General features: G+C 34.0%; 1 protein-coding gene across 6 annotated transcripts in view; it reads right to left on the bottom strand.

The window, feature by feature from the left end:
- Nucleotides 1–27,650, bottom strand: part of LOC145297746 (mediator of RNA polymerase II transcription subunit 15-like) — a 179,902-nt gene that overhangs the window by 9,198 nt on the left and 143,054 nt on the right. For all 6 annotated transcript variants that reach the window (XM_080143972.1, XM_080143971.1, XM_080143975.1 and 3 more), the window contains 8 exons: nucleotides 26,663–26,737; nucleotides 22,712–22,782; nucleotides 19,058–19,185; nucleotides 14,677–14,802; nucleotides 12,093–12,159; nucleotides 11,690–11,753; nucleotides 3,501–3,667; nucleotides 2,494–2,660 (listed from right to left, as the gene is read on the bottom strand). In XM_080143972.1, the coding sequence (XP_080000098.1) occupies nucleotides 2,494–2,660; nucleotides 3,501–3,667; nucleotides 11,690–11,753; nucleotides 12,093–12,159; nucleotides 14,677–14,802; nucleotides 19,058–19,185; nucleotides 22,712–22,782; nucleotides 26,663–26,737 (865 nt within the window). The remainder of the gene's footprint in view (nucleotides 1–2,493; nucleotides 2,661–3,500; nucleotides 3,668–11,689; nucleotides 11,754–12,092; nucleotides 12,160–14,676; nucleotides 14,803–19,057; nucleotides 19,186–22,711; nucleotides 22,783–26,662; nucleotides 26,738–27,650) is intronic.

Raw genomic sequence — 27,650 nt, 5'->3', positions numbered from 1 at the left:
AACCAACATAAGAATTTAGGATGCTAATCTTTCCTGTCCGTGGTCATTGAAGAAATTCTTTTCGACTGAGGAAAATAAGTTTTTTTAATAAAAAAATAAGTTATAAAAAAATAAGTTATAAAAAGATTTGTAAATAAAATTATGCATTTTTTTTTTTTATTTCAATTGTTTATACATGTTGTTTACAGATGTGATTTTACTATGCGTAAAAGTTGCCCCAGTCTAGAAAGATTTCTCTTTTCCTGACTGTGGATAGGAAAGGTCAGCTTCCTAAATTAAAGAAAAACTTTTCCTTTACAAAATGTTCTGTAAATAATATAACTCGTTTACTTTTTCCTTTTTTTTTTCTTTTTTGTACTATTCCTTCAAAATGGAATACTGGATTATTGGAATAGCAGGTTATCTCTTATTTAAAAAATGTATGCTGCCATTATAAAGGTTGGTTTAAATAGTTTTATTAAAAAGTTCTACAAATATATTTAAAAAATACATTCTACATAAAAAATAAATTTTGCTGGTGAAAATCTGGTTATTTTATATTTGTTTACAGAGGCCACGTGCATATGCAAACGTGTCCAACTAAATCTGTCCCTTTTGTTTCTCATCAGCTGGGGTCTTTATACCTTACTTGGTCCGATAGTAAAAACCTGCGGAAAAATCACATTTCATTCAGAAACATGTCACCGACTGTTTTACTGTGTCACAGCTCTTCGATGCATCTAGACAAGCAAGTGTTTAATTATGAAGCAAGAGTTGATAATCCATAACCATATTTCACCCAAGTCAGCACTGTTTGATTCCAGTGTCAAGGAGAAGTCCAGGACAAGTGGAAACAATGCAGAAGTAACCAATACTCACAAATGGTCACCTATTTAGTGCGGGCCAAGCTTAAGATCACTCAACTTTGGTGATCTAACAGGAACCATTGCGTCAAAATGATTATGCCATATAGGTGAGGAAAGGTCAACTTCATTGTTGCTTGTCATAGTTCATTGCAGCAATTGTTGCCTGGTGAGTATCAATTTTTTTTTTAACTGCTTTCATATAAAAAATCTTTCTATTGTATACTGCAAGACTACAATTATTGCTGTTGGATATCGTTCATTAAAACAGTAACAATTAAAATGACATCGTTCATTAAAACAGTAACAATTAAAGTTATATTGTGTTACATAACATATACAGAAACTGGCATAGCTGTATTTTTACGACTATTTGCACACCTCGGGTGGTGAAAGGGTAAATCACCCTTGCTACGTTGCTTAATATAGTTTAATAATAACTTGGACAGCCAATATACAAATCGAAAAGGTTTATAACTAAACAATGCAATAAGTTGGTTGGTTGGTTGTTTTTGTTTTACGGCATATCAACCTTTTTCAGGTTATTTAATGCTGAATCCAAAGATTTTGAAGAAAAATTTTTTAATAGAATATCTTTGTTGTTTTCAAGTCCGTTTCTATTTAACCCATAGTTGGGACCCTAACAGGTACTACAACTCCGGGTCAGAGTGGACCTGGAAGCAATGGCAATTAAAGGGTGGCTCCACACTCCCCAAAACCCGCAAGCTGGGGCCTCACCATTGTATATAGTTTAAGGTCATATCCAGGACCTTTAATAGGTGGGAATAGAAATGCTGAAAACAATACATAGTATATGTATTTTTGTTTCAGTGTTTCACATGTACGATTAAAATCGATATGACATACTGTTTTTATTTTGAGTCAGAGTGGACCTGGGAGCAGTGGACCTGGGATCAATGGCAATTAAAGGGTGGCTCCACACTCCCCAATGCCTGCAAGCTGGGGCCTCACCACTGGATATAGTTTAAGGTCATATCCAGGATCGCAATAAGTTGGAAAATCAAATTCTTTTTCAGCTAAACATTGTGTCTTTTAAAAACACACACGTCACAGTTAATGGCACCCAAAAACCAATGATTGCTTTGCTTATAATTTTTATATTTTTCTAATCTTATTTTTTTTTTTTTCTTCTGGTTGTTTTTTAAAAGCTTTGATATTTTTTATTTTTTCCTGTCTTGATGTAGGATTAAAAATTTGTTTTCCGTAACAATCGGCTCTCCCATCTTTTCACTTCATTACATTGGAGTAGCTTTGTCCCCAAATGTTGCACTATTAGCAATTGTTGTCTGGTGAGTATCATTAAGCAACAGGTAATTACAAGTTGGGTAATCTGATCTGTAATGTATACGGGGAACTACCTTGCTGTACATGTACAACCATCATACTCACCATGGTTAGCATCATTGTTATTGATATACTATTTGGGGTAGTTCATTATATAAGGAAGAGGGTGTCATTACATTCGTTCATTCTGCATTCATTCTTTTTACAAACTGGTATAGTCATCTTCGTAGTTGAGAATAACAGTTCGCAAAAAGAATGAATGCACAAATTATGAAGCCTCATCTCAAAGGATTTCAAAAAAGAAAGAAAAAAAAAAATAAAACTTTATTTCTGTTCCAATACTTACCGAGTTTGCAAATGAGATGCACTGTTTTTGAGTTAAGATGATGGGCTGGGTCAAGGCTGATTCGGAATCGATAAGGAAGCCGGGCAATTTCTCCCTGCAAGATATTTGGCAGTTCGTCTTTGCTATTTTCCACCCTTTTTTTTTTCGGTGGAGGGGGACTTGGTACTCTGAAACAAACAAAAATAACAACTAAGAAAGTCATTTTATAGCAGAAAAAAAATATATAAATAAATATAAAGTTAGCATTGCATTATTACATTGAAATTTTAACTATAAATATTAATCATCAAATAAAAAATATTCCTCAAATTTCAGTTTTTTTAGAAATATTCTTAGAAATATAATATGTCTTCCGTTTTCCTGCTTTCCGGCTGACTACAATATGGTTTTGTTCAAGTCTAAAGTAAATAAGTTCTTGATGAGCCGTTCCATATAAGTTATTAAATTTACCAAATTTTCATTACTAATGATTACTATATTGACCAACTTCTACTGTACACTCTTTAACCCTTATCCTTGAGTGGCCTCTGGGCCTTGATAATGTGGTGATGCCTTTGTAAAAAAAAAAAAAAAAAAAAAAAAAAAAATAGCAAAATCATTTTTTTTCCTTTTACATCTAAGAAACTCAAATCAAGCATTATTGAAAAGAGCTTGGTCAGTACTAAATGGGTGACCATTTGGGACTTCCAGGTGCTGCATCTGTTCTCTATATATAGCATAATCACATTGACACCCTGATTCCCGCCAGATCACTGAAGTTAAGCAACGCTGAGCCTGGTCATTACTAAAATGGGTGACCAATTTGAGAATTCCAGGCACTGTATGTAGGAGGATGTTGCCACCTCCCTGCAAGAGTTGCAAAATCCTAACGGGGATATACATGCGACTGGAAGCTGCTTGTGAATTTCATACTTCCATGGAACTTTCTTCTTGGGAGGAAGTCAGTTAAACCTATGTAGGGTTAGTGCCATTTGAGAAAAAAAATAAAATAGAGAGATTTTTCTTACCGAATGGGTTGTCCTCGTAAGGCTGTAATAGCTGGTCCAAAAGTGCGATGTAATGTGTGGTTCAACAAGGGAGACTTTGTATGCGATGCGACCGCATCAAGAAGGGGTTGGCACATGTGCTGCTCACCAGATTTTGAGCTTGAACCACTACCGTCACTAGAACTTGTCTAGATAAAAAAAATAAAAAATAAAGAAATATTGCAAAAGAGAATCTCTTATATAAAAGAATAAACGTGAATTTTTTTTTCCCCCCATTTATTCAAACTATAATTTTTTGTGCAAATGACAAAAAGAAAAGTTTTCTTTTTTTTTTTTTCAGACAAAAACGGAAGAAATTTGAAAGATATTTTCAAATAAAGATTAATTCAATCACACAACAAAACATCTCCAAATGTGTTGTAGGGGGTTTCATTAAGGGGATGTGACGGGGGGGGGGGTCATATAATACATGAATATAACGATGATGAGGGAGAGACAGGATTAGGTTAGGTTAGGTTGGGTTTTATGGCATATCAACCTTTTTTTTTTTTGGTTATTTAATGCTGAGATCCGGCATATTTTTTTTTTCTTTTTGTTAGATATTTTAACTTATTCAGTCAACTTTTTTGGGTCATTAGGTGGTGTTGTTTTTTTTTTTGTTGTTTTTTTTGGTGGGGGTGAGGTTGGATTGGGTAAAATTATATTCTTTTGTATAAATTGGCTTTTTTTAGGAATGTTAGTATTTTGTTGGGATTGACTTTTTTAAATAGTTTTTTCAAATTGTTAACGTTGTAATAGTTCTGCCGAATATTCTCGAGGTCGTCACAATCCAAAAGAAAGTGTTTTACAGTAAAGGGTTCCTGGCATGCCACACATTCTGGAGGGTCTTCCTTTTTAGCAGAAAGGAGTGGGTTATGTGTGGATGTCCTATGCGAATGCGGAAAAAAAATACTTCCTCTCTACGCGATTTTCTGAAATTTGGTAAACATTTCTCTATTGTGGGTTTGATTTTGAAAAGTTTGTTGTTTTGACAATTATTCCATTTTTCTTGACATTTCTTCATAATGAATCTATGTATTAGTTGTTTGTAGTTTGAGTGTGGAATTTTTAAATCGCTTACATCAAGATTTAGTGCATTTTTTGCAGCTCTGTCGGCTTTTTCATTGCCTTGGATTCCAAAATGACTGGGTATTCAGCAGAATTTGATATTTTGAAAGAGTGTGTATTTTTTGTAATAGATTAATGAGTCGCAGGTTATTTAAATTTTGGTTCTTTAGAGATTTGAGTACGGATAGGGAGTCTGGAAAAATTATAAATTTGTTGTAGGTGAGGTCAGTAATGAGGTCTAGTGCCAGGTCTATAGCTGTGGCTTCAGCACTAAAAATTGAAGCATAGTCTGGTAGTTGCTTCTGCAAGGTAGTGCTATTGGATATTATTCCACATCCAGTTCTGTTGCCGTCCTTAGAACCATCTGTATAGATATGCTGATGATTTGGGTATTTTTCCATGTTAAATAGTTTTTCTTGATAGTTCAGTGGATGAGTTTGATTTTTTGGGAGCTTGTTTAGTTCAAAGATAATTTCAGGTTGTTTTAGTAGCCAGGGTGGAAGGTTTAGTTGGTTGACCTCATGGATGTTCCAGATTGCGATACCGGCATCTTCCACTAATGGTTTCATACGAAGACCAAAAGGTTTTATAGCTTTTACCTTTTGGTCAAACAGGTTTTGGTAGTTGGGATTGAAGGCTGGATTTGATGGTTGTGATTTTTTCCTATCGTAGAGATTGTAATCTAATGCATTTGCAATACAATTGTAGGCAGGATTGTCTGGGCAAGAGAGAATTTTGGTTAAGTACTGTAAAGCTAATTTGTTGCGCCGAATTGATAATGGCGGTTCGTTGGCTTCTGTATAGAGACTATCGATGGGAGAAGTTCGGACGGCTCCCAGTACAAGCCTGAAGCCCTGATATTGAACAGTGTCTAGTATCTTTATATATGATTTTCTGGTGGCGCCATAAATTAAGCTGCCATAATCTAGTTTTGAGCATACTAGTGATCTATATAGTTTCAGTAGGGCTTGTCTGTTCGCTCCCCAGTCTGTGTAGGCAATGACTCGCATTAGCTGGAGAGTTTTGTTGCATTTATTCTTTAAGTGTTTAATATGAGGGATGAATGTGAATCTTTTGTCTTATATTAACCCTAAAAATTTATGTTCGTCGACAACAGGAATCTGGGTATCATCTAGTTTTAAGAGAGGATCTGGGTGCAGTTTTCTAAGCTGAGAAAAGTGCACGCATTTAGTCTTATTAGTGGAAAACAAATCCGTTTTCAGTTGTCCATTTTTTTAATTTGTCAATGCATAGTTGGAGTTCATGCTCAATTATATGGATATGCCTTGAGCTATATGCAATTAAAAAATCATCTACAGATAGTGAGCAATCCACACCTTGGTTTATGCATTTAATCTAAAGATTGTTAATCTTTAGATTAAACAATGTTACAGATAAAATATTTCCCTGTGGTACTCCTGTTTCTTGTTCCTTAATATCAGAGAGGCATGTTCCTACACGGACATTAAATAATCTATTGTTGATAAAGTTGTTGTTGAAGATGGGTAGTCTTCCTTTCAGTCCAGCTTCTTTGAGATCTTTCATGATACCATACCGCCATTGAAGGTTGGTTAATATTTTATTTGTTTCAAGAAACCACATTAGTCTGGTGTTTATCATTCTCCCCATCGTCTTGCACACACACAGCTTGTTAGAACTATGGGGCAATAATTAGAGGGGTCAGATGCATCCTTCCCTGGTTTTGGTATGGGAATGACTGTGGCTTGTTTCCATATAGCTGGAAGGTTGCCATTGATCTAGAAGTCATTAAGAATGGAAAGTAAGTACTTTAATGGTTGATCTGGTAGTTGTTCAGGAATTAATCTGTTATCTCATCTGGTCCTTCAGCCGTGTTATTGGCTTTTTTTTAATGAATCCTTTAGTTCTTGAATGGTAAAAAGTTTATTATAAACTTCTTCATTATTACTTTTAAAGTGTAGGTTGTTTTTTTTATGATTCATGTTTAATAGTCTGGAATTTTTTATTGTAATTTTTGGATGATGAATTATTTGCAATAGTGTCTGCAAGCATGTTGGCTATGTCCTTTTTTTCGGTTATTTTTTTATTGTTTATACAGAGGTGGTTGAGAGGGGAACTGATGTTTTTTCCTGATATTTTCCGAATCATTTTCCATATGGTTTTGTCTTTGGTGTTATTATTGATTTTGGACACACAAGTTTTTCCCTGATTCACATTTGGCCTCTTTTATTGTTCACCGTGCTTTAGCTCTGCATATTTTGACGTTGTTTAAATTCTGAGTAGTTGGTTGGTTGTTGAATTTAATGCAGCACGTCGTAGCCTGATAGCCTTTTTGCAATCATCATTAAACCAGGGCCGATTATACTTGGTTGATACCTTTGTTTTCGGTATGCATTCCTCAGCTATTGAGATGATGGTATCCGTAAAGTGAGTGATTGGGTCTTTCACATGTTTTCCAGGTAAGAATTTGTGTTCGCATAATGATTTGAATTTATTCCAGTTTCCTTTTTTAAGGTTCCAACGAGGAATTTTTGAGTTTGTTTCAGGACCAAAGTATTCTAATATTATTGGGAAGTGGTCGCTCCCACAAGTGTCCTTGTGCACTGTCCAGTTGTAATCCATAAAGATACTAGGATCACTTATAGAGAAGTCAATTGCTGAGTAAGAGTTTGTAGCAGAGTGAATAAAGGTTGTTTTTTTTGTTATTATATATGCATAGGTTGTTGTTGTTGATAATATTTTCTATAATGATTCCTTTTCTGTCTGTGTCTGAACATCCCAACTAACATTATGACTTAAAGTCACCTAATGATATGAAGGGGCAAAGAAGTTGGTTGATAAGTTTTTCTATCTCTGTTTCATCTATAGGGTCATTTGGGGGTAGATAGATGAAGCAGATTGTGACTGTTCTATGTAGGGTGGTTGTGGTGGCAATTGCCTATAAATTAGTTTGTAGATTTATTTGGCTTTGTGCTGTGCTTTTGTTGATGAGAATAGATGTTCCTCCAGAAGCTCTATTTGGATTATTTGTTGTGTGGTTATATTCAGTGAAGTTACGGAGATTGATAGTTTCAGATAGTTTTTAAAAAGTCTCTTGTAGGCATATTATAGTACCTATTAACAATGCCTCCCCATGGGACAGAGTTAGACACCAGGGTCGTTTTTTAACGTGAAGAAAAGGTACAAAAATAAAAAAAAATTGTCTCAGTCGTGAAGGACTGCTCCTCCACCGAAAGAGAACAAGAGTAGGGCAGAGATTGGATATTAGTAGAAGTAATTCATTCTTGTTGGCTTTTATACCATTGGATTATTTCGTTAGCCATAGTTTAGTTCTATGTTTTTGATTTCCTTTTATTTTATTAAGAATAACAGTGGTTGTTTTCTACTATTTCAGGTTCAGAGGCTCTGTCGTCGGTTTCCATTATTTCCAAGAATTTAAATTTGTTCTGATCTGTAGTTCTGGTTTTTGACGTGGAGCGAGATCTGTCTTTTTTAGGTTTTTCATTTATTTTCTGTTTGGTGGGTGTGAGATATGATTTTTTTTCTTTGAGGAGGGTACTAGGCGATTGTTCTTTTGGTTTTGGGATGTTTTCAGTTTGTGTGGGTTTTTTTATTAGAGGATTGTGTTTGATTTTTGGGATCTGGTATGATTTTACTTTCAACTGTTTGGTAGTTATTTTCAAGTACAGCTTGAGTTGACGGCAGTTGCTGTAAGGTGGCCCTCAATGCCTCAACTAGTTCTTGAAGTGATTTTATGAGGGTAGAGATTTCCTTTAATTCAATGTTTTCTATTGTTTTTAATTGATTTTTGGTTGCACCTGCATATGATCTAGTTGGTTCTGTTGTGGTGACTGTTTCAATAATTTTTCTAGCTTCGGTAAAATTTATGTTTTTGGTATATTTTAGTTTGTTTATTTTTTTTCTTTGATCCAGTTTTGGCAGAGCGATGAGTATGCTGGATGGTTCTCACCACAGTTTGGGCATTTTATATTTCCTTGGCATTCTGTTTCCTAGTGTTCGTTACTGCTAAATTTTGGGCATACTGTTTTCCTGGTGTAGTATTCCTTGAAGTGGCCAAATTTTTGGCAGTTTAGGCAGCGAAGTGGTCTGGGGATATATGTTTCTACTTTAATGTTAATATATCCAATCTTGAGTTCAGTTGGTGGAGTGGGAGTATTGAAAGTTAATACGTATGTGTTGGTGTTTATTGTTTGTTTCTTTTTATTGTAATTCTTTTAGTATCTATAACTTTTTGTTTTTTTAGGTTTGTTTTTATTTCTTCTAGAGAGCAGGTGTTTAGTTCTGGACATCTGATGACTCCCTTTGAGGTGTTGACGGTTTTGTGAGGGTAGGCTTTGATGTTTATATCATGGAACTTTGTCCATGTTAAAATTTCTTCGGCACTACTTTTAGTAGATACTTGTATGAGTAAAGTTCCATTTTTTAATTTGTTTTGTGTTCAGATTTTTGTTGATAATTTTTTCGATTATGAATGGGGACATTTTAGTTATTTGTGTGTTATCTTGCGATTCCAAGATTATATACTCCAGAAAGTTTGTGTTTTCATCTTCATCACTTTTTGGATGGGGTCTTTTAATTTTTTTGGAAGCTATAGAATATTTTTTGGTTTTTTTTCATCATCCTTGCTCCCCACTCTTCTCGGAGCCCTAAATTGGGAGATGGTTGGGGGGAAACCCATTCACCCAAGCATCTCAGGGATACAATGATGATATACTCAAACAGTGAGTATAGCTGCTTATGACGATTGTTTTTCATTTCCTTGGACCCAGCAAGGTATAGAAAGGGTTAGTTGTCAATAGCATCAATTTTCACCATCTGATTGGCCCTTGCCATTGCCTTCTAATGATAGTATTTTTTATAAGTGTAATGATAGTATTTTTTATAAGTGTAATGCGTTTGTATTTCTCTTTTTGTGGGGTTTACTATTATTAGGGACTGTCATGACTAGCCAGTTGATCGGGTCGAGCCTGCCTGACCGCCCGTCTAGCCAAAGTAAGGGCCAAAATGGAGTGTTGCTAACTCACGGCCACTTGGTTCAGAGGTCATGAGGTGCTCAGCCACCAGGATCCCGTTCTAAGGCATTACGGGTCACCACCTACAGCCAACAGGTGGCCCCATTGAGGGACTTTTACTCTCTGCAGGGGGGCAGTCGGTGTATTCTGATACTTCACCGACAGGGTCTGGGAGTGGGGGGAGGGGAATAAAATAAAAAGGGGAGGGAGAGGAAGAGGGGCTTTTTTGGTTTTGCAGAACAAAATTAAGTTTTACAAAAAAGATCAGAAAACAAAAAACGTCAATGTAGGTGCATTTCGTCTCAGGAAGCCAAAGGACAGCCTGATCTGGTAGCACTAGGAGAGACAGGGAAGAGAGACGAGAAGACATTTATACATATACAGTTCTGGGGTGTTTCTTCTTAACTCATATAGCGCGGGTGATAGGGTGATAGATGCACAGTTCTTATATTTCTTATAACACATATTAGAGAGGAGGAAAGATACACATTCTTAGGAGAGTGACGCAATGTTCATAATAAGATGTTTAACACATTACCTTTTGGTGTTTGAATGATGACACATGACAACAGTTTTACAAAAACACAAAGATGATTCTTTATTCATTGGACCGGTCGGATGCTAATGATGTTAAGAATTCACATTTCAGATCTACATAGTTTAATGTTCTACCCTTTGCTTCTAAAGGGGCAGCTGACCACTGACTGCCTGACTAGCAGACTCAACTGTTCTGCCTCAACTACCGATCTGACTAACTCTAGTTCCTATATTGAGAATCCTCCTTCTGCTATGACATCAGAAGTGTGTTTCCAAAATGTGACCAATTCACGTGACTACGCACACGTTTTTTCCTAACACACTTTTGACAACAAAGAATTCTCAACTAACCTATTTTTTTTTAATACATTTTTAATTTGTATTGTTCATTCTTTCTAGCTGACATTTTTAATATTCAGTTTTGTAAAAGAATGAACAATCAATTCTTTTTACGATATAAACAATATCTAATTATTTATAATAGAATTTAACAATAGGCCTTTTTAACATTCTGATTTCTAACATTCTATTTAATAACCTTGCTTACAAGGTTCGAGTCTCGGCTTTTCCTAATCTAATTTTCATCTATCTAATGTTCTTCCTATTTACATGGAAAGGGACGGCCCTTTTCCTGTAACACAAATATGTAATATTACATACTGATCAGAAAATTCACAAATCACAGCTATTGTTACACTTCATTAACATGATTATTTTATAAAGTTTCTAATGAAATAATATTTCGTATGATTCATTCGTAATTTGTATTTTCTTATATATACCCAATAGTTTATCTTATTATTAGTATTAGTAGTGGTGATAGTAGTGATAGTAATACTGGTGGTGGTGGTAGTAGTAGTAGTCATGGTAGTAGTGGGAGTAGTAGTAGTAGTAGTAGTAGTGGTGATAGTAGTCATAGTAATACTGGTGGTGGTGGTAGTAGTCATGGTAGTAGTGGGGGTAGTAGTAGTAGTGGTGGTGGTAATGATAGTAGTTGGTTGGTTCTTTTTGTTTTATGTCAACCCTTTTTAGGTCATTTAATGCTGAATCAACAGATTTTGAAGAAAAAGTTTTTAATAGAATATATTTGTTTTTTTCTTCAAGTCGGTTTCTATTTAACACATAGTTGGGACCCTAACAGGTACTACCTCTCTGGGTCAGAGTGGACCTGGGAGCAATAGCAATTAAGGGGTGGCTCCACACTCCCCAAAGCCCGATATAGTTTAAAAAGGTCATATCCAGGACCAATGATAGTGGTAGTAGTTATAGTAGTAGCAACATTAGTAGTAGTGATGGCAGTAATAAAAATGATTTAATGAAATAAATTTAATATTCCAAATGATAACACCTGGCTATATTAATACACACCAATAATAAGTATTTTGTAAAAGAAACTAAAGTGAAACATAAGAAAACGTATATAAAACATTGTTTAATTTTTAAATTTTCCAAACGTTTTTGTTTTTCATGTAATGAAGGCCATTTCATTACCGTTTTAATTGCTTTCAGGAATTTAAAAGCAAATTTTGGATCTCTGAAAAGATGAATACTTACAGACTTGGAGAGTTCCATTTTTAGAAGAACTTGTTCACATTTCAACAATGTTGTCATCGGAAGTCTGAGGATTTAAAAAACAAAAATTGTTTTAACTTTTCAAATGTTTCTGGGGGGGGGGGTTCATTTCAAAACATTCTGAAACAAATTATTTCAAAAGCTAAGAGAAATAAGGTCAAAATTGTTAATCCTTAAAATTCCAGTGACCTTCATTCAATATGCCTTGTTACTGAATTATGTCTTGACTAGAAATAAGAAAATGTATTATGTACAAATGACAAAAAGAAAAGAGTTTTCTTTTTGCGGACAAAAATGAAAGAAATTTATTTGAAAGATATTTATTTTTTTTTGTGTAGCAGGGAGTATGTTAAAGAGAGAGAAAAAGAATAAAAGTTCAATTCACCTTTTGCTGGGGTCGGATAAAATTTCAAGAAGATTTTTCATTTTATGGGATTGTTCTTTCTTGTTATCTAAAAAATAAAATAAAATTCATTTTTGGATAGGATATCAAAGAATTAACCTGCCATGATTTGAACCTGCAACCTTCATCTTCAAATTAAGCCATTCTTGGTGTTTGAATTTGGCAAGTCAATATCACTCAGGAATCATTTAACCATTAACAGATAAACAATACATAATTATAATAGAGAAATGCGAGCATGAAAAGTAATATGGTTAAGCTTAAACATAGAAAAGTAAAGGACTAGTTATTAAAACTGGAAAAGAAAAGAAATTATTAAATCATTCCTCTCTGATAGGTTTATAAGTAGATGGGCAGAAATCAGAAGCTCACAATATTAATGCTGGAGTCCCTCAAGGTTCTATTGTAGGCCCAACTCTCTTCCTGATCTTCAATGATCTCCCAAATCACATTCTTAGATCATTTGTAGACATTTATGCAGACGACACTACCATTTATGGCAACACTTCAAAGGCCGGAAATGGCCAAGATTTCGGATTCTTTCTCCTCTGGTCTTGAGCATGTGGTGCAATGGGGAAAAGGTGACAGGTTAATTTTAATGCATTTAAAATCAAGTTTCTCTTTTTCCCTCATCAACGCTCTGACCTAAATCTGGCCCCAATTGAAACGAATATCTCTCGTCTTGAAGTTCTATGTTTAGACAAGCTTTTTCACTTCTGATCTGAAATGGAGCGCATACATCAAATCCGTTGCCAAGGTCACTGTAAAAATAGTTGGATCATTCTACTGCTCCAGTAGATATTTCACTGCCAATGCAATCCTCTACCTGTATAAGAGCCATGTACGTCCAAAGATCCAGGCAGGAACTGCTCGGAGCACCCTATTCTGCCTTGACAGAATTCAAAACCAACTTCATAATCTAGTAGGCGGTGCCCTTTTCTCTTCTCTGCAACCTTTTTCTCTAAGAAAAAATGTTGTGAGCCTGTCTCTGCTTTATCGTTATTTTCATGGCAAGTGTTCAACTGAGCTCCAATCTATGGTCCCCCCCCTCACCAATCTTTCACAAAAAACACTCGTCTAACCCAAATCACTATCAATAATTCCCCCCACTCTGTTGATGCCGATACCTAAACATGGATTCCATGAACAAAGCTTCTTTCGTAGAAAAGCCTACCTGTGGAATTCTGTTCCGCTGGTCTGCTTTCCAGTTGACTAAAATATTGTCATTTTCAAGTCCAATATAAACAAGTTCTTATTGAACCGTTCTCGTAAATAATCTAATTATAACAAATTTCCACCACAAACAATTACTACACTTCTGTCCCAATGACTACAGTACACACATTAACCCTTATCCTCGAGTGGCCTCAGGGCCTTGATAAGTGGTGACCCTTTTGTAAAACAAATCTGGGAATTAGTTACTAAGAGTACCCTTTCCCCACCTTAATAGAGTATAAAACCAACTTCGAAATCTAGTGGGCAATGTCCTTTTTCTCCTTCCTGCTACTTTTTTTTCACAGAAGAAACGTTGCGAGTCTATATCTGCTCTATCATTATTTTCATGGCAGGTGCTCGACTGAGTTTCAATCTTTGCATGATCCTCCCCTCCCACAAAACATTTGCAATAAATAGTTGTCTAGCTATAACCAATATCAACAATTTTCCTTACTCTCTATCTCTGCCTAAAACTTAAAATTCCATGAACAAAGTTTCTTTCCACTGTAGAACAATATTGTCAGGCTGCTTCTCTGTTGACTTCAACATGATTATTTTCAAGTCCAATGTAAACAAAGTCTTGAGTTGTACTATTAAATAATCAAATCCTACCCAATTCCCACCATTACCAACCATCACTGATGTCCAACTCTTATCCTCAAGTGGCCTCTGGGCCTTGATAAACAATGATCCTCTGTTAAAAAAAAAAAAAAAAGAATAATTCATATTCATTGAAGATCTTGATCTCAGAATACCCTGCTGCTCAGGAGGAAGTGACTCAACCAGACTAAGATGATAGCCATATGCATCCTTCTCCAATGCAATTTTTTCTTTTTTTTTTTTTTTTTTTTTTGCAAATGTTGGTTTAGAACATATGCGTAAACTGATTTTTTTTGTTGTTTTTTTACCTATATATACTTAGGGAAATACTGGCTGAGCATTAACTAAGTACTAAAACCAACAGAGCATAGACCATTGTTAAGATGGCTTGTTCCCTGTGGGCTAAGGTATGCCTCTGGTCCTGGGTAGTTCTAGGAAGTTCACCCTCCTAGGCTGTTGCCTTCCATCTTTTGTGTTGAGCAAGTTTACTGCTTACTGCTCTTGGAGGTGCCACTACTGGGGAATGCTGAAAGAGCTACCAGTCAATTATTGGTATGCTTGAGAACTCCTTCTTTAGGAGTGCTGGCTTGACGCTCACTTTCCGATTTTGTCGGACATCTTCCTACAGTGAGAAGGAAGTAAAGACTATAACGTCACACAATAATGTCACACAATAATGTCACACAACTAAAAAACAAAAACAGAAAAACATGGAATGAGACTTAAAACAAATTATTCAACACAATCATACCTTCTTCAGTATCTATCCTGCGAACCATTCTTCGCAATGGATCAATGTACTTTGATAACTGTTTTAATTTTTCAAGATAAGCTTGGTCTTCCGGGCTTTGCGCAGCACCAACAGATACTGGATTGACTGCAAGTCAAAAAATAAATAAATGAAATTAACAAATTCGAAACATTGCAATCATAAAAACATTTTATCCTTTAAATTTTAATAAATTCATCATTCGGTTTAACGTCTATTTTACGTACTAGCATGTGTTTTTATTGAGATACCATCTTTAGGTGATTATCTACCGAGGCTAAAGAGTGCTTCACCCGACCTAATAAATTACTTATCCAGTTTATGACCAAATCTCTGGCAAGGGGGAAGGATTTCATGTTGACATAGCATGTTGAAAATCAAATATACTTAAAAAAAAAATTTTTATTTAGTGAATTTCGTGCTTCCATTGAAATATCTTTTGACAGCTAATTGGATAATTACTTCAGCATATCATGACTAATTACGTAATTTGCCAGAAGATACAGATGCAAAGTTGTTGTAGATTCGGTCGTAAACTGGATAAGTAACCAAAAGAGAATAGATCAATTTTTAACTGAGTCTATGCATTTACCAATGAAAATACGCTATGAAATTTGACCATTACTAGTCAATCAAATTGATAGAGAAGAACATAGATCTGAGAACGCAATTTAAAAAATTTAAATGTCTTTCTTCTCAGACTTTCTTCAGGCAAAGTTCTAGTGTAATTGCAAGAGTTAGGAGTGGATGAAGTTCACGGAACTCCTCCTGTTACTAACCAGGCATGTGTGCAAGGTGCGATATGTTTGAAAATAAAATATGGTCAGCAAGAGTTGAAGACATGCGTTGCATGAAGAGAATGATACAATGAATGCGTAAAGCATGTCTTAAGACAGAGTTAGATCTGATGATCTCAGAGGAAAATTAAATATTGATATCATAAGGAGATATGTGCAGAACAGGAAACTTTTTGGTTTAGTAACATTGAAAGAATAGATGGGAGTACTTCAGCATAATCACGTAAACACACTAGTCTTCATCAGATCACCAAAGTTAAGCAACATTGAGCCTAGCTAGTACGAGATGGGTGGCCATTTGGGAATTCTAGGTGCCGTATGCGCTCTCCGCTTATCACAGCATTGTTTTCAGTCATCCCGAATTTCTACTTGCTACTGGTATTTAACACCAACTCAAGACAGGTGTGGTCAGAGATTGTGCAGCTCTTGCCAGAAAAATTCTACACGCAGGCAACCTTACAGCTGCTATCCATAGTCTGTCAAGACTGAAGGAAGCTACCAGGTGTAGAACAGTTGAGATAGCAGGGTCAGTTGAGAAGAAAAATGAAGGAAAATAGGAGGAAATGATAAAAATGGATTTGAAAGAAAGAGGAGTAAGTGTTGGTTGCAAGTTAGTTTAAAAGTCAATTTTTAATAGACATTTAATTGATGATGACGATGATGATACTTCTCATGTCTTGATCTCACCAATTTTTTTTTGCGAAACTAAATTTAGTCTATATCAAAATTACCCCAAATTATTCAAGACTTACAATATTTCCCTGCCACATAACAAGACCACACGGAGATGTTTTATCCATAAACGTTTCAGGTATGCCGTAAACAAGTTTCAGGTATGCCGTAAACAAGTTTCAGGTATACCATAAACAAGTTTCAGGTATACCATAAACAAGTTTAGCCAAACGCTCAAACTTCTGCTGTTTTGCTTCAACAAGTGGTACTTAAACTTTTTTTTTAGTCAGTGAACCTTTTCATGACATTCCTCCTCTTTCAAAAAAAATGTCTGATTCAAAATATAACAGAACGCGGACGTGTGTATGGCAGCTGTATGCAAATGATTGAGCTGCAAGCCAAATAACGTCACAGAAAGGAAAAAGAAAGTGCGCAGACCAATGATCATGGTGATCGTAGAGACATGGGTGAAGTCACGCATGGTTGGAGAATGAGGAATAAAGTTCTTTACTTAAAACCTGAAACAGCAAGTTGAATTTCTTTTCTATTTCCTTGTCTTTGCGATTGAGTGTACAACATGTTGGGTCCCTATATATTAACACATTTAACATTTAAAAAATATATACATTTAGACGAACAATAAACAATACTAACATAATAGCATTTTATGCAAATGTTAGCATAAAAAATCCAACATGGCCGCTCAGTACTAATGAATGATGCACTGTATTGTTGCCCTAACTCCAGTTTGTGTTTGGTAACCTGTAGTGCTAATCTCCCCCTTGCTTGAAACACCGAAATCCTCTCTCTCCTTATAGTTAAGAACCACTGTCCTAAACCATTAAGCAAACCTAAGAGGCAGGAGGTTTAAGATCACATTTTTGGCAAACAAAGATTTGACAAAATAATTGAAACAAAAATTCAAAAACAGTTCACATCAGCGCTTACATGATAACTGGCTTTTTTTTGGGGTTCACAAAAACATTTTGTCAAAACTAAATGATTCAAATACCAATTCAGCTGAACAGTCGTCAGACGATTTCTTTCCATGGTGTATTTTAGTGTTCGTTGCTTTGTGTCAGTAAATTTAAACATCCGACCAAAATTATTGCTAGGGGTCGGTCCCTGTTTCTTGAATTCTACCATTGGTTTTACACTGTTTTGATTTACAAGCTCCCAAAAATTGACTTTTTTTAAAATCATTTTTACAAAAAAAAAAAGATTACAAATATAAAGTAGATAAAATAATGATAAAAAATGGTTGGTTGCACTAAGTAGACAAACACAGGTGAAATATGGCATATCAGAATAAATTAGCAGGGAAACTTTGATATACAGGGTGACCCCCCCAAAAAAAAAAAAGCTAAATGGAGGCCATCTGAAACATATGCTGTAAAACGCAGAAAAATAGAGCCAAAGACCCTAATGTTTTGATGTTTTGAATATAATAAACTAGTTATGACCAAAGTTTCATTTCATTTGGACAAAACACTAAGAAATGTGGCCTAATTAGAGTTGGGGCCCGTTTTTGGGGGTCACCCTGTATTTTCATATCAGGCAAAAATATATTACACCAAAACTTACAGAAAATTATTCAGTAGAATTTTAATTAAAAATACAAATCAGTTTTATTGTATATTTCAGATTCTCCATTGGTACAAACACATTTCTAATTTAGAAGAGTTCCATGAAAAAAAAAAGGGAGATAAGTCAGACTGTCATTCCTCATTGAAGACAAAATGTGTTTATTACAATGGAGAATCAGAAATATGATAAAACTAATATTTTTAACTAAAAATTGTACTCAATTTTCTGTAATTTTTGGTGTAGATACCTACTTTTGCCTGATGCGCAAGGTATTTTCATGTTAATTTATTTTTAACTGACATATTTCATCTGTGTATGTCTGCTGATGCTACAGAGAGAGAGAGAGAGAGAGAGAGGAGAGTAAACGTGGAGGTAGACACGTTTACCAGAACTGAAGGTCAGCTGACCAAAATATGTATGCGTGACGTGGTTGGCTAGATCTGTGAGATTTGATTTGAGCTTTGAAGAAGACGGACGTTTTTCCGTGGTCTCCCCCTCTTAACTGGGGAGGGGGGAGACGAACGCTGACGTGTGTGAAGAAGAACCCACACAAGCAGATTTCACTTTCACCTGCTGCAGGACCTCTGGAGAAAGTGAAATAAAAAACTATAAAACACATTCATCGTCTTGGAGTGATAAATCTTCGTCAAACAGGTATCAAGTCTCCCTCCAGGATGAGAAATTTCCAGATGGTCTGTTTTGAAGAAGCAGAGGTAGGTTCAGAAATTACATGTCACACACACGATTCCCTTTATGATAATCAAACACACAACCATTTATATTAGAGACAATCATACGCACACGGAATCTCTTTTGATGTTATACACCAAACGTAAAAAGTGCCCCTCAAGGATAACCTCGATGATAACGAATATATAACACTGACATGCACGAAAAAGTAATAAATCTACAATGACTGTAAAGTACCATAATGAAATTTAGACCAATATTTTTGATATTATAGTTTGTACTGCAACGTCATCCTCATATCTCTCAGGCTGTGTGGCACAAATGTATCTGTAAAAAGCCAAGAAGCAGGATAACCATCGAGAAGGATTTAAGTGAGCTCTCAGGTTGACAGGTAGTCTGCATTTGGCTGTGAAATCATGATTGGTTAGCAATCATGTGTGACTGCCTATCGGCCACCATGATTTAGAATGTAGTCAATTGGTCAAGGAAGAATTCAGTTTAACCCTACAACAGTGACATTGAAATACTCAAATAAAATTTGTACTGTTCTGATGTTTGGTCAAATTCCTGCAAGCAAATACAAAGCAAATCAAAATAAAACACAAAAACAAGCTGACCTGGAGTATTAAGTGCACTTCCAGGCGATGGCGCTCCCATTTGATTGCTTCTGGAAACAGGTGACGGCACGATGTGTGTGTTTGGAGAAGGAGCTGCCAGATGGGCTGGTGAATGGACACTGTGAGAACTAGACAAAAAAACAAACGTTTTTTTTTTTTGTTGTTTTTAAACTGTAATAAAATTGATAGCATTCAAAAAAAAATTTCAGAACTTTTTAAAAGATTGTTTTTATATATATATAATTATATATATAAACATTGTAAGGTTCCTACATGGACGAATCAATCAAATGAATTTCGCAAAAATCAGAAAATGAAAAAAAAAAAAAAACAATTATAATAAAATGCTCCCAGAAAGCTCTTGAGAAAATGGAAGGAATGATCCTTTTCTTATCCACTTTAGATTCCTTTTGCCTTCTCGAGGGACTTCTAGGAAAATTTTATTTTTATTATTTTCTGACTCTGAAATTCTCTTGGGATTCATCTCGAGTCCTTGCAAGACATGAAAATATTGAATGATCCGCAGAGACTCCTTACAATGTTTATATAATTTATATAAAAGCTCTACATTAGTATTGAGCACTTTTGAGAAATTATTGTTTTTTGTTCATATTAACAATATACCTACACTCAACCAATCAATATGTATACATATATATATATATATATATATATATAAATAAAAAGAAAGAAAATTAAAACTAAGTTGAACTTTACAATCAAAATTTATTGTTTGACAGAATACTCCAAAAAACAATTTACAAAGTCCTTATTCCGCGGAGTTTCAAAGAATGCTATTCTTCTTATCAGAGGACAGAAATAAATCAGCAAATTATATTTGTAGCAATCCCTTTGATTTCATTACGTATATATATATATATATATATATATATATATTGATTGGTTGAGTTTATATATTTTGTTAACATGAACTTAAAAAAAAAACAAAAAAAACAATAGTTTCTCAAAAGTGTTTAATACGAATGTAGAGCTGTTATATAAATTATATAAACATTATAAGGAGTCTATGCAGATCAATCTACATTTACTGTTATGCATGTAAAAAATTTTATATATATATATATATATATATATACACACATGTGGGACTACCTAGCTTTATCTAAGATCATATTTTCTTGCAAATTATATCAATTACAGAAAAACATGAAATTAAAATTGAACAATCAATTCAATATTGTAATTCAAAATGTCTAAGTTCATTTTAAAACAAAATCAAAGTAAAAAATAATTATGCCCTGGATGAGGTTCGAACTCATAGAAACCGTCTCTCAAAGTATAAAAATATAAAAACTTAAACCAAACTCTGTTTTTTTTTTTCTATCTGAAAAACCACCATAACTTTTAAATACATGTGAAAATTCAACTCGAAAGTAATTTATAAATTTTTCTTTCACATTATTTACGCATCATTCATATTTTTCTGCAATCTTCTCACCCATGTTGACCCCGAAACGATCTTTTTCAGTCAACATAAAGGGACTCATCTTCCATCATGATAATGCTCATCTTCACACAGCACTACTAATCAAAGATATTCTAGAGCAATTTAGATGGGAAATCTTGCCCCATCCTACATATTCTCCTGACCAACCTATCACTGACCAACGATTATCACTTTTTTTAATGATTACAAAACCATGACCTTAGCTACACATCACGAGAGGAGCTTGAACACGAGTTAGATTCATATTTTTTACAAGTGGGACATTTATAAGCTTCTTGACAGATGGAATCAAGTTATAGAGAGCAAAGGTCATTATTGTTATGAATAAAGATTTTCAAAAAATGTTTGTTTGTTTGTTTTTTCAAGATAAAATTTTAATTATCAGTAAAAACTTAATGTACACTAAAAATTATGGAAAATTGAGAAAAAAATTTTTTTAAATAAAATTTACCATTCAAAGTCCATGAACTCCAAACAATATGTATGTAGAGTGAGCATTTCATAATAGATTACCTCCTTTATTTCTTTCTTAATGATTAGATGCGAAAGTTATTTTTTTATTGCTTCTATATTACTATTAAAATGGGTTAATGTTATTTAAATTAATAATACAGGATAATACTTAAAAAAAAACCATATACTTACTAACAAAAGTCCCTCAAACTTTAATTTGTATCTTAATTTGCATATATATATATATATATATATATATATATATATTTTTTTTTTTTTTTTTAAATTAATAGTTGGGGTTGTTTTTCTGTAATTTTATTGTCTTAAAGACTGGGAAAATATGTCTCATGGTGTTACGCACACTTGACAGTCTGACATATAACCACTGTTTATTTGTTGTATTTGCTTTTTTATTCGATATATTTTGTTTCCACAAAGTTTTCTTGATATTTATCATGCTAGACAATTTCTCAATTTCACACAAGAGAGCATCCTATAGCTTTACAAGGCTACAATTCGTCCACGCATGGAGTATTGTTGCCACATTTGGGCTGGAGCATCTATCACTAGTCTCTCACTGAGACAAAGTCCAAAAAAAGATCTCAAATCTAATAGATTCCGCACTATCAACCAAAGTCCAACTCCTGTCCCATTGCCATGATGTCGCATCCCTGTGCCTGTTTTACAAGTAATTTAATGGAATGTGCTCCGATGAACTTGAAGCACTTGTACCCCCACCTCAATATACCCCGACAAACTCGTCTATCAGAAAAACCCTACCTCTATACTGTATAGGTCCCTAGATGTCAGAAATCCTTCTACTCTAATATTTCTTCCATTGGATTGCTGGACTTTGGAATTCCTTCCTCATTTCCTGCTCCTCTGACTGTACTAAAATGCAGAAATTATGTGAACAAACATCTCATGACTCAACTCCGCACAGTTCCCTGCTAGACACGATCCTAAATAGTAGCCTCTTACGTTCAAGTGTCAATATGCTTTGTTTGGTGGTGTAAAAAAAAAAATTCACAGGAATAAATTCTTCAGGTCTCAAAAAAAAGGTCGAATTCATTTAAATGCAACTCTAGGACTTAATCCTTACTTTGAGAAGTGATACAGAATGATCGAATGATCCCCTGTTTAAGCCCGGGTGTACCTCACCATTTTATTTATTTATGTTTTTTTCTTATTAATGAGTTAAATTACGATAAAAGAAGAGGTACCATTTAAAATTGCCACAAATCATTTCTTCATTTTCATATTTTAAAACTAAACATTAATCAGAAGTGACTTTTCCAGGGCATTCATTGTGAAGCCCAAATATCAGTTGACATGATATTGTAAACAAAAACAAATGGAATTTGATGAATGACATTATTATTATTATTTTTTTTTTTAAATTTTGCAAATTAGTCTATCAGACAAATTATTCCTTGTAGTATATAATATTCAATAGAGGACTGATTCTGTAACTATATATATATATATATATATATATATACACACACACACAAACTGCAATTGTGAAATTTTAAAGGGTATATGAATATAAATTTAAACCAAGGCTTATCGTTTTGTTTTTGTATGGTAATACAAACATTACTTCTGATCAGTGTGGTCTTGGGATGATATGCGGTGTTTAAAGTTCAAAATAAAGTTAATAATTTGAGAAACATTATTAAAAAAATACAAAATCAAAAATTCTTCTCCAAATAAATTACTATTTTTCTAACCTCTGTGTTGCAGGGGAATTGACGGACACCATTTGACCAACACTGCCTGGTTGTTGCGATTGACCTGGACTCTGGAAATAAAAGAAAAACATATTTGAATAAATTATGATGGATACAACATATTTCAAAATAAAAGTTTGAAATTCATTTAAAAGGAAATTGCTTTCTAAGAATTTTTTTTTTCCTCCAACTAATATTCATATACTCAATACTCAGATGCGTAATACTAGAATTTAAATGCAACTCAGGAAAGTAGAAAATGGACCTTCGGTTTACTTTCTACAGCTTTGTAACTTTTGCTTCCCTTCTTTTATCCTTTCTCACACTTATTGATTATCATTGATTAGTTTTTAACATTAGTTTTTAACCTTGAAGTAATATTTAAAAAAAAAAAAAAAAAATTTTTTTTTTTTGCTTCTTACATTAGGTGGCTTCATGCCTTGTCTAGAGTGATTTTAAAAAATGTGCAAAATTATATATTCAACTAGTTAGGGGTCTTTCTTTTATTTTTTGTTTTTAAATATTGTCTGAGTGAAAATTCTGACCTGGTTAAAATCTGATTAACACAAAATTGCCTAGAATATTGAAATGTAAACTGCAAGATACATTGGTTTAATCATTTTAGTGTATTTTAGATCATGTTGGCACACTGGTTCTCGCCAGATCACTGAAGTTAAGCAACGTTGAGCCTGACCAGTACCAGATGAGTGACCAATTTGGGAAGGCAAGGCGCTGTATTTACCGCAAGGTAAAATACCAGGTTGAGAAACTGGCACAGTCTATCCTTCTCTTGAGGGTAGATGGGACTATTAAGCCATGGTAGGCACCCCATCTAGTGATGCTATCAAGATAAAAATACCTTTGATAGCCCTGGCAAAACATCAAGTATTCAGCTACCGACAAGATTTGAATTACACTACAAAATCGTGTAGTGAGTTCAATCACGGCTACGGCCATGCTCGATGGATGGATGGAAATCACCAAAGTTAAGCAAGAATGAGTTTGGCCAGTACTAGATGGGTGATTATTTGAATTTCAGACAACTTAATTGTTGTGTGAACCTTATATGTCAAAATCGCTAGGCATTGTATGCAATGCACCAAGACATACAAATTTCCAGGTTTGTCTCTGGATGTGTGTTTAGAGAGATGTACTCTTCAGATATGCATCTAGAAGAAAAACTTGAAATCTATTGTCTGCTCTGTCCGTGGAATTCAATTGCACCGACTGAGATTAGCAGTTGTTCCAAAAAGCCTTCACCACTATAAACAACTTGAACCTCAAACATCACATTTTGTTTTAAATGACACTTTCGATGATTGGAGAAAAATTTGAAATACCAGTAAAATCTTGATTTGGTTTGTTTCTTTTGTATTATGACATGTGAACCAGTTTCGGGTTATTTTATGACGAATCAAGTAATTTTTATTAAATTTTATATTCAAGTTTTTAATATTTTCAAATATTTATGCATGATGTTTGGTTTGATCGTTTTGTTTGACATCATATCGACCCTTTTAAAGTTATTTAATGTTGAAGGCAGTTATTTTGGAAAAAGGCTTTATGCTTAAAGTTCTTTATATCTTCAAATATTTATCCATATCTGTAGTAATAATTCTTCTAATGCACTCAACTCCAAAAGACAGAAAGTCTGTTCTGTTTGCTGTCAACACACAGGGGCTGGGAGAGGAAGAAGAAGCAGTAGGCATGGTTGGTTTTATGGGAAAGAGGGTGAGACTAACTGCGAGAATTCCCAGAGATTTGAGAGGAATAAAAAAAGTGGATAGGTGACTGTGCTTTTGCTCAAGCAGAGAAAACAGTGAGTGAGGAGAAAAGTCCCTCCCTAAAGAAAGTTCCAGCTCAAGGTGAGAAGGAAAGTGAGGCTAAAGGACTCAGTAGTTTTCAATATCATTTGGTTTGGTTGTTTTGTAGAGGAAAACTGTTGTTTTTAATAGCGAAAACAGTTCAGTCAGTTCTTGTGGAAACAAAGAGTAAACACACATGGCAGTTGAAATGTAGCAGGAACTCAAATTATCCCAACCAGATAATGGACCAGCACAAGTATTTATTGACGCGACTGACCCAGTGATAAGCAAAAATAAAACTCAACTATATATATATATTTGAGGTTCAAGTATGAATTTATGTGTAAACTTTAAGTATTTACTTCAAAAGTGCTCAATACGTAGGTAGAGCTAGTTAATAAGTTATAAAATATGGTGATTAAGCTACACTGAATATTCCGGGTTTCATCCACTCTAGGACTCTTCAGGCTTATGTGCATAAGCCTGAAGAGTCCTAGAGTGGATGAAACCCGGAATATTCAATGTAGCTTAATCGCCATATATATTTTATAACTTACTAACTAGCTCTACCTACGTATTGAGCACTTTTGAAGTAAATACTTAAAGTTTATGCATAAATTTATACTTTCTTATATTAATTCTATGTGAGTAAATGAAGTAGTTATATATATATATATATATATATATATATATATATATATATATATATATATATATAAGCACAAGAAACTTGCATCCATTATTGTTGTGTTATGAAGGGCTCTTGTTTACAGAAAGTGAGGAATCGTGCAGAGAGAAAGTCAACATGAGGCACACGGCTATGAAGAAATACCAAATGTATGTTACACAATATCTTATTGTAATGATCACATTTTGGTACAAGCGTGTAAACAGTCGGTCCACATACTGCCGAACACTTTTTTTCATGTAAGAACATTGGGTTGTAAAACCCAAAAGGGTTGATATGCCATAGCTTGAATCAAAGTAAATCTTAATAAAATTTTGTGAACCGTACGGGCATCCTTGCTTACTTGAATCTTGTATTATAATAAAATTCTGAACTTGTTTATCAGTCTTATTTTTTAATGTCATGACGTCACTTCTAGCAAACTTTTCAACTAAGGATGGAAAGCTATACGTTTTGGTTTCAATTCCAGCTGATGGCACCCAAGTCTTTTTTTATTTTAAAAACCGTAAATCATTACTATATACTAAGTACAATATAATATTTCAATGGAATATTGACTGTAGAATAATAAATACGAAATCTGCGTCAATTTTAAGCCTACAGATTCGAAATTTGATATACAGGGTACTGAGATTTGGGAAAATCGATGTGATAGGTTTTCGACAGAAATTTGGCGATTAAGTGGTCAATATTCAACGATTTGACCTTTGAGAACTCTACCAAACTCCTCCTACAATTTTGGGTCTAAACACGTGATATTTTAGATATAGATTCCTTGGACATGGATCTAACTTATTAACTTTACTTGATCCCTAAACAATAAATGTTAAGAGGTCATAATAGGGGTCAAAGTTTAAAAAATTGACCTTTTTTTTTTTTTTCTCAGCATACACCTCAAAACACCTGGGCAATGCCGGGCACCGATTGCTAGTAATAAATATGAAATCTGCATGAATTAAAATATCATATTTAAGCATATTTTACGACCAAGTCACTACTATATATTGGGTACATTTCATGAAATAATCGATAGAGAATTGGCTCTATAATAATGAATACAAAATCTGCATACATAAAAATATCATATTTAAGTGTATCTTATAACCAGGCAATGCCAGGTGCCCATCTAGTAGGTAACAGATATAACGTTATGAACAAAGTATATAAGAGCAGAAGTTATAAGCAAATAATTTTAATGATTTATTCTAGGCAAATAATTTTAACATTTTATAAAAATTAATGAAACCAGTGCTGTATTTCACAGTGAGAACCATCTTTTTGTTGTTATCAAAGGAAAAAAATATAGTTATTTGCTTATTTGTAGTTAAATATTACTGACGTTAATTTATTATTATCCTGATGATGATCACCTGATCCAAAGTAAATTATTATACATCAATACGGAAATATATTTAAAAAATAGTGAAGCCAGTAAAAAAAAAATGTAAATCAACAAACCTGTCCATACTGTTGCGGACTCATATACGGACTTTGTACCATTGGTCTTGACTGGGCTGCCTGGTATTGTAATTGCTGCAGAAAGAAATTTAAAAAAAAAAAAAAAGTTAAAGTCAATAACGATTTAAAATGATTATGACTAGCAAAATAGGTATACGAGTATCAGTATGCCTCCTTCCTTCCCATTGGGGATTGTATCATGACCAAAACATACTACTCCTTTCCCCCAAAAAAGAGGAAATAATACCTAAGAGAAAGGTAGCATGATGAACAAACATACTACACTACCCCGATGCATGAAAGGATGGTATTATATAAAAAAATAAAAAAAATTAAAAAAAAAAAAAAAACAGATGCTACACTATCTCCTTTTGAATTGAATACTGAAAGATAATAAATAGTATAATTAATTAGGGATTTGAATGATCAATGCAAAAAAGAAATCAAGATGTATTTTTCAATCTGACAAATTTTTCAGGATTTTTCCAAATGGTGGACTTTGGTTTAGTTAGTTTCATAACTCTTACTGTCCTTATTTTATTCTTTAGTCCTCACAGTCCACGAACAATGTTTCTGAAGAGGGGGGGGGCGTACTGTTTTCTGGGTTAGAACCTATCAATCTAACATTTATCATTGGTGCTATTTTTTTTTTTTTTTTTTTTTAGCAGCTTCTTTACATCAAATGGCTTCATGCCTGATCTGGAGTGATTTCGATATAAAAAAGTTAAATCTCACTTTTTTTCCTTTTAAGAAGACTCTTGACTCTCACCACTGAATGCTATATTTCCACTAGTAATGGGACGATTCCAACATTTTTCCTTAAGTCTGAAACAATTAATGATTCCATACTAAATTACCGATTGCAATTCTTTATAAATCTCTAAATATTTAACTATAGAGATGTTATCCCCCCACCCAATTACCATAAAAACACATGCTAAATGTGGAGATATTTTTCTAAACAAAAAAAAAAAAAAAAAAAAAAAAA

Source organism: Euprymna scolopes, chromosome 18, assembly GCF_053919585.1.
Source record: "Euprymna scolopes isolate OS-2025 chromosome 18, ASM5391958v1, whole genome shotgun sequence".
NCBI classification, from domain to species: Eukaryota; Metazoa; Mollusca; class Cephalopoda; order Sepiida; family Sepiolidae; genus Euprymna; species Euprymna scolopes.
Note: the sequence above shows the minus strand (reverse complement) of the source record. Positions and strands in the feature narration are given on the sequence as shown.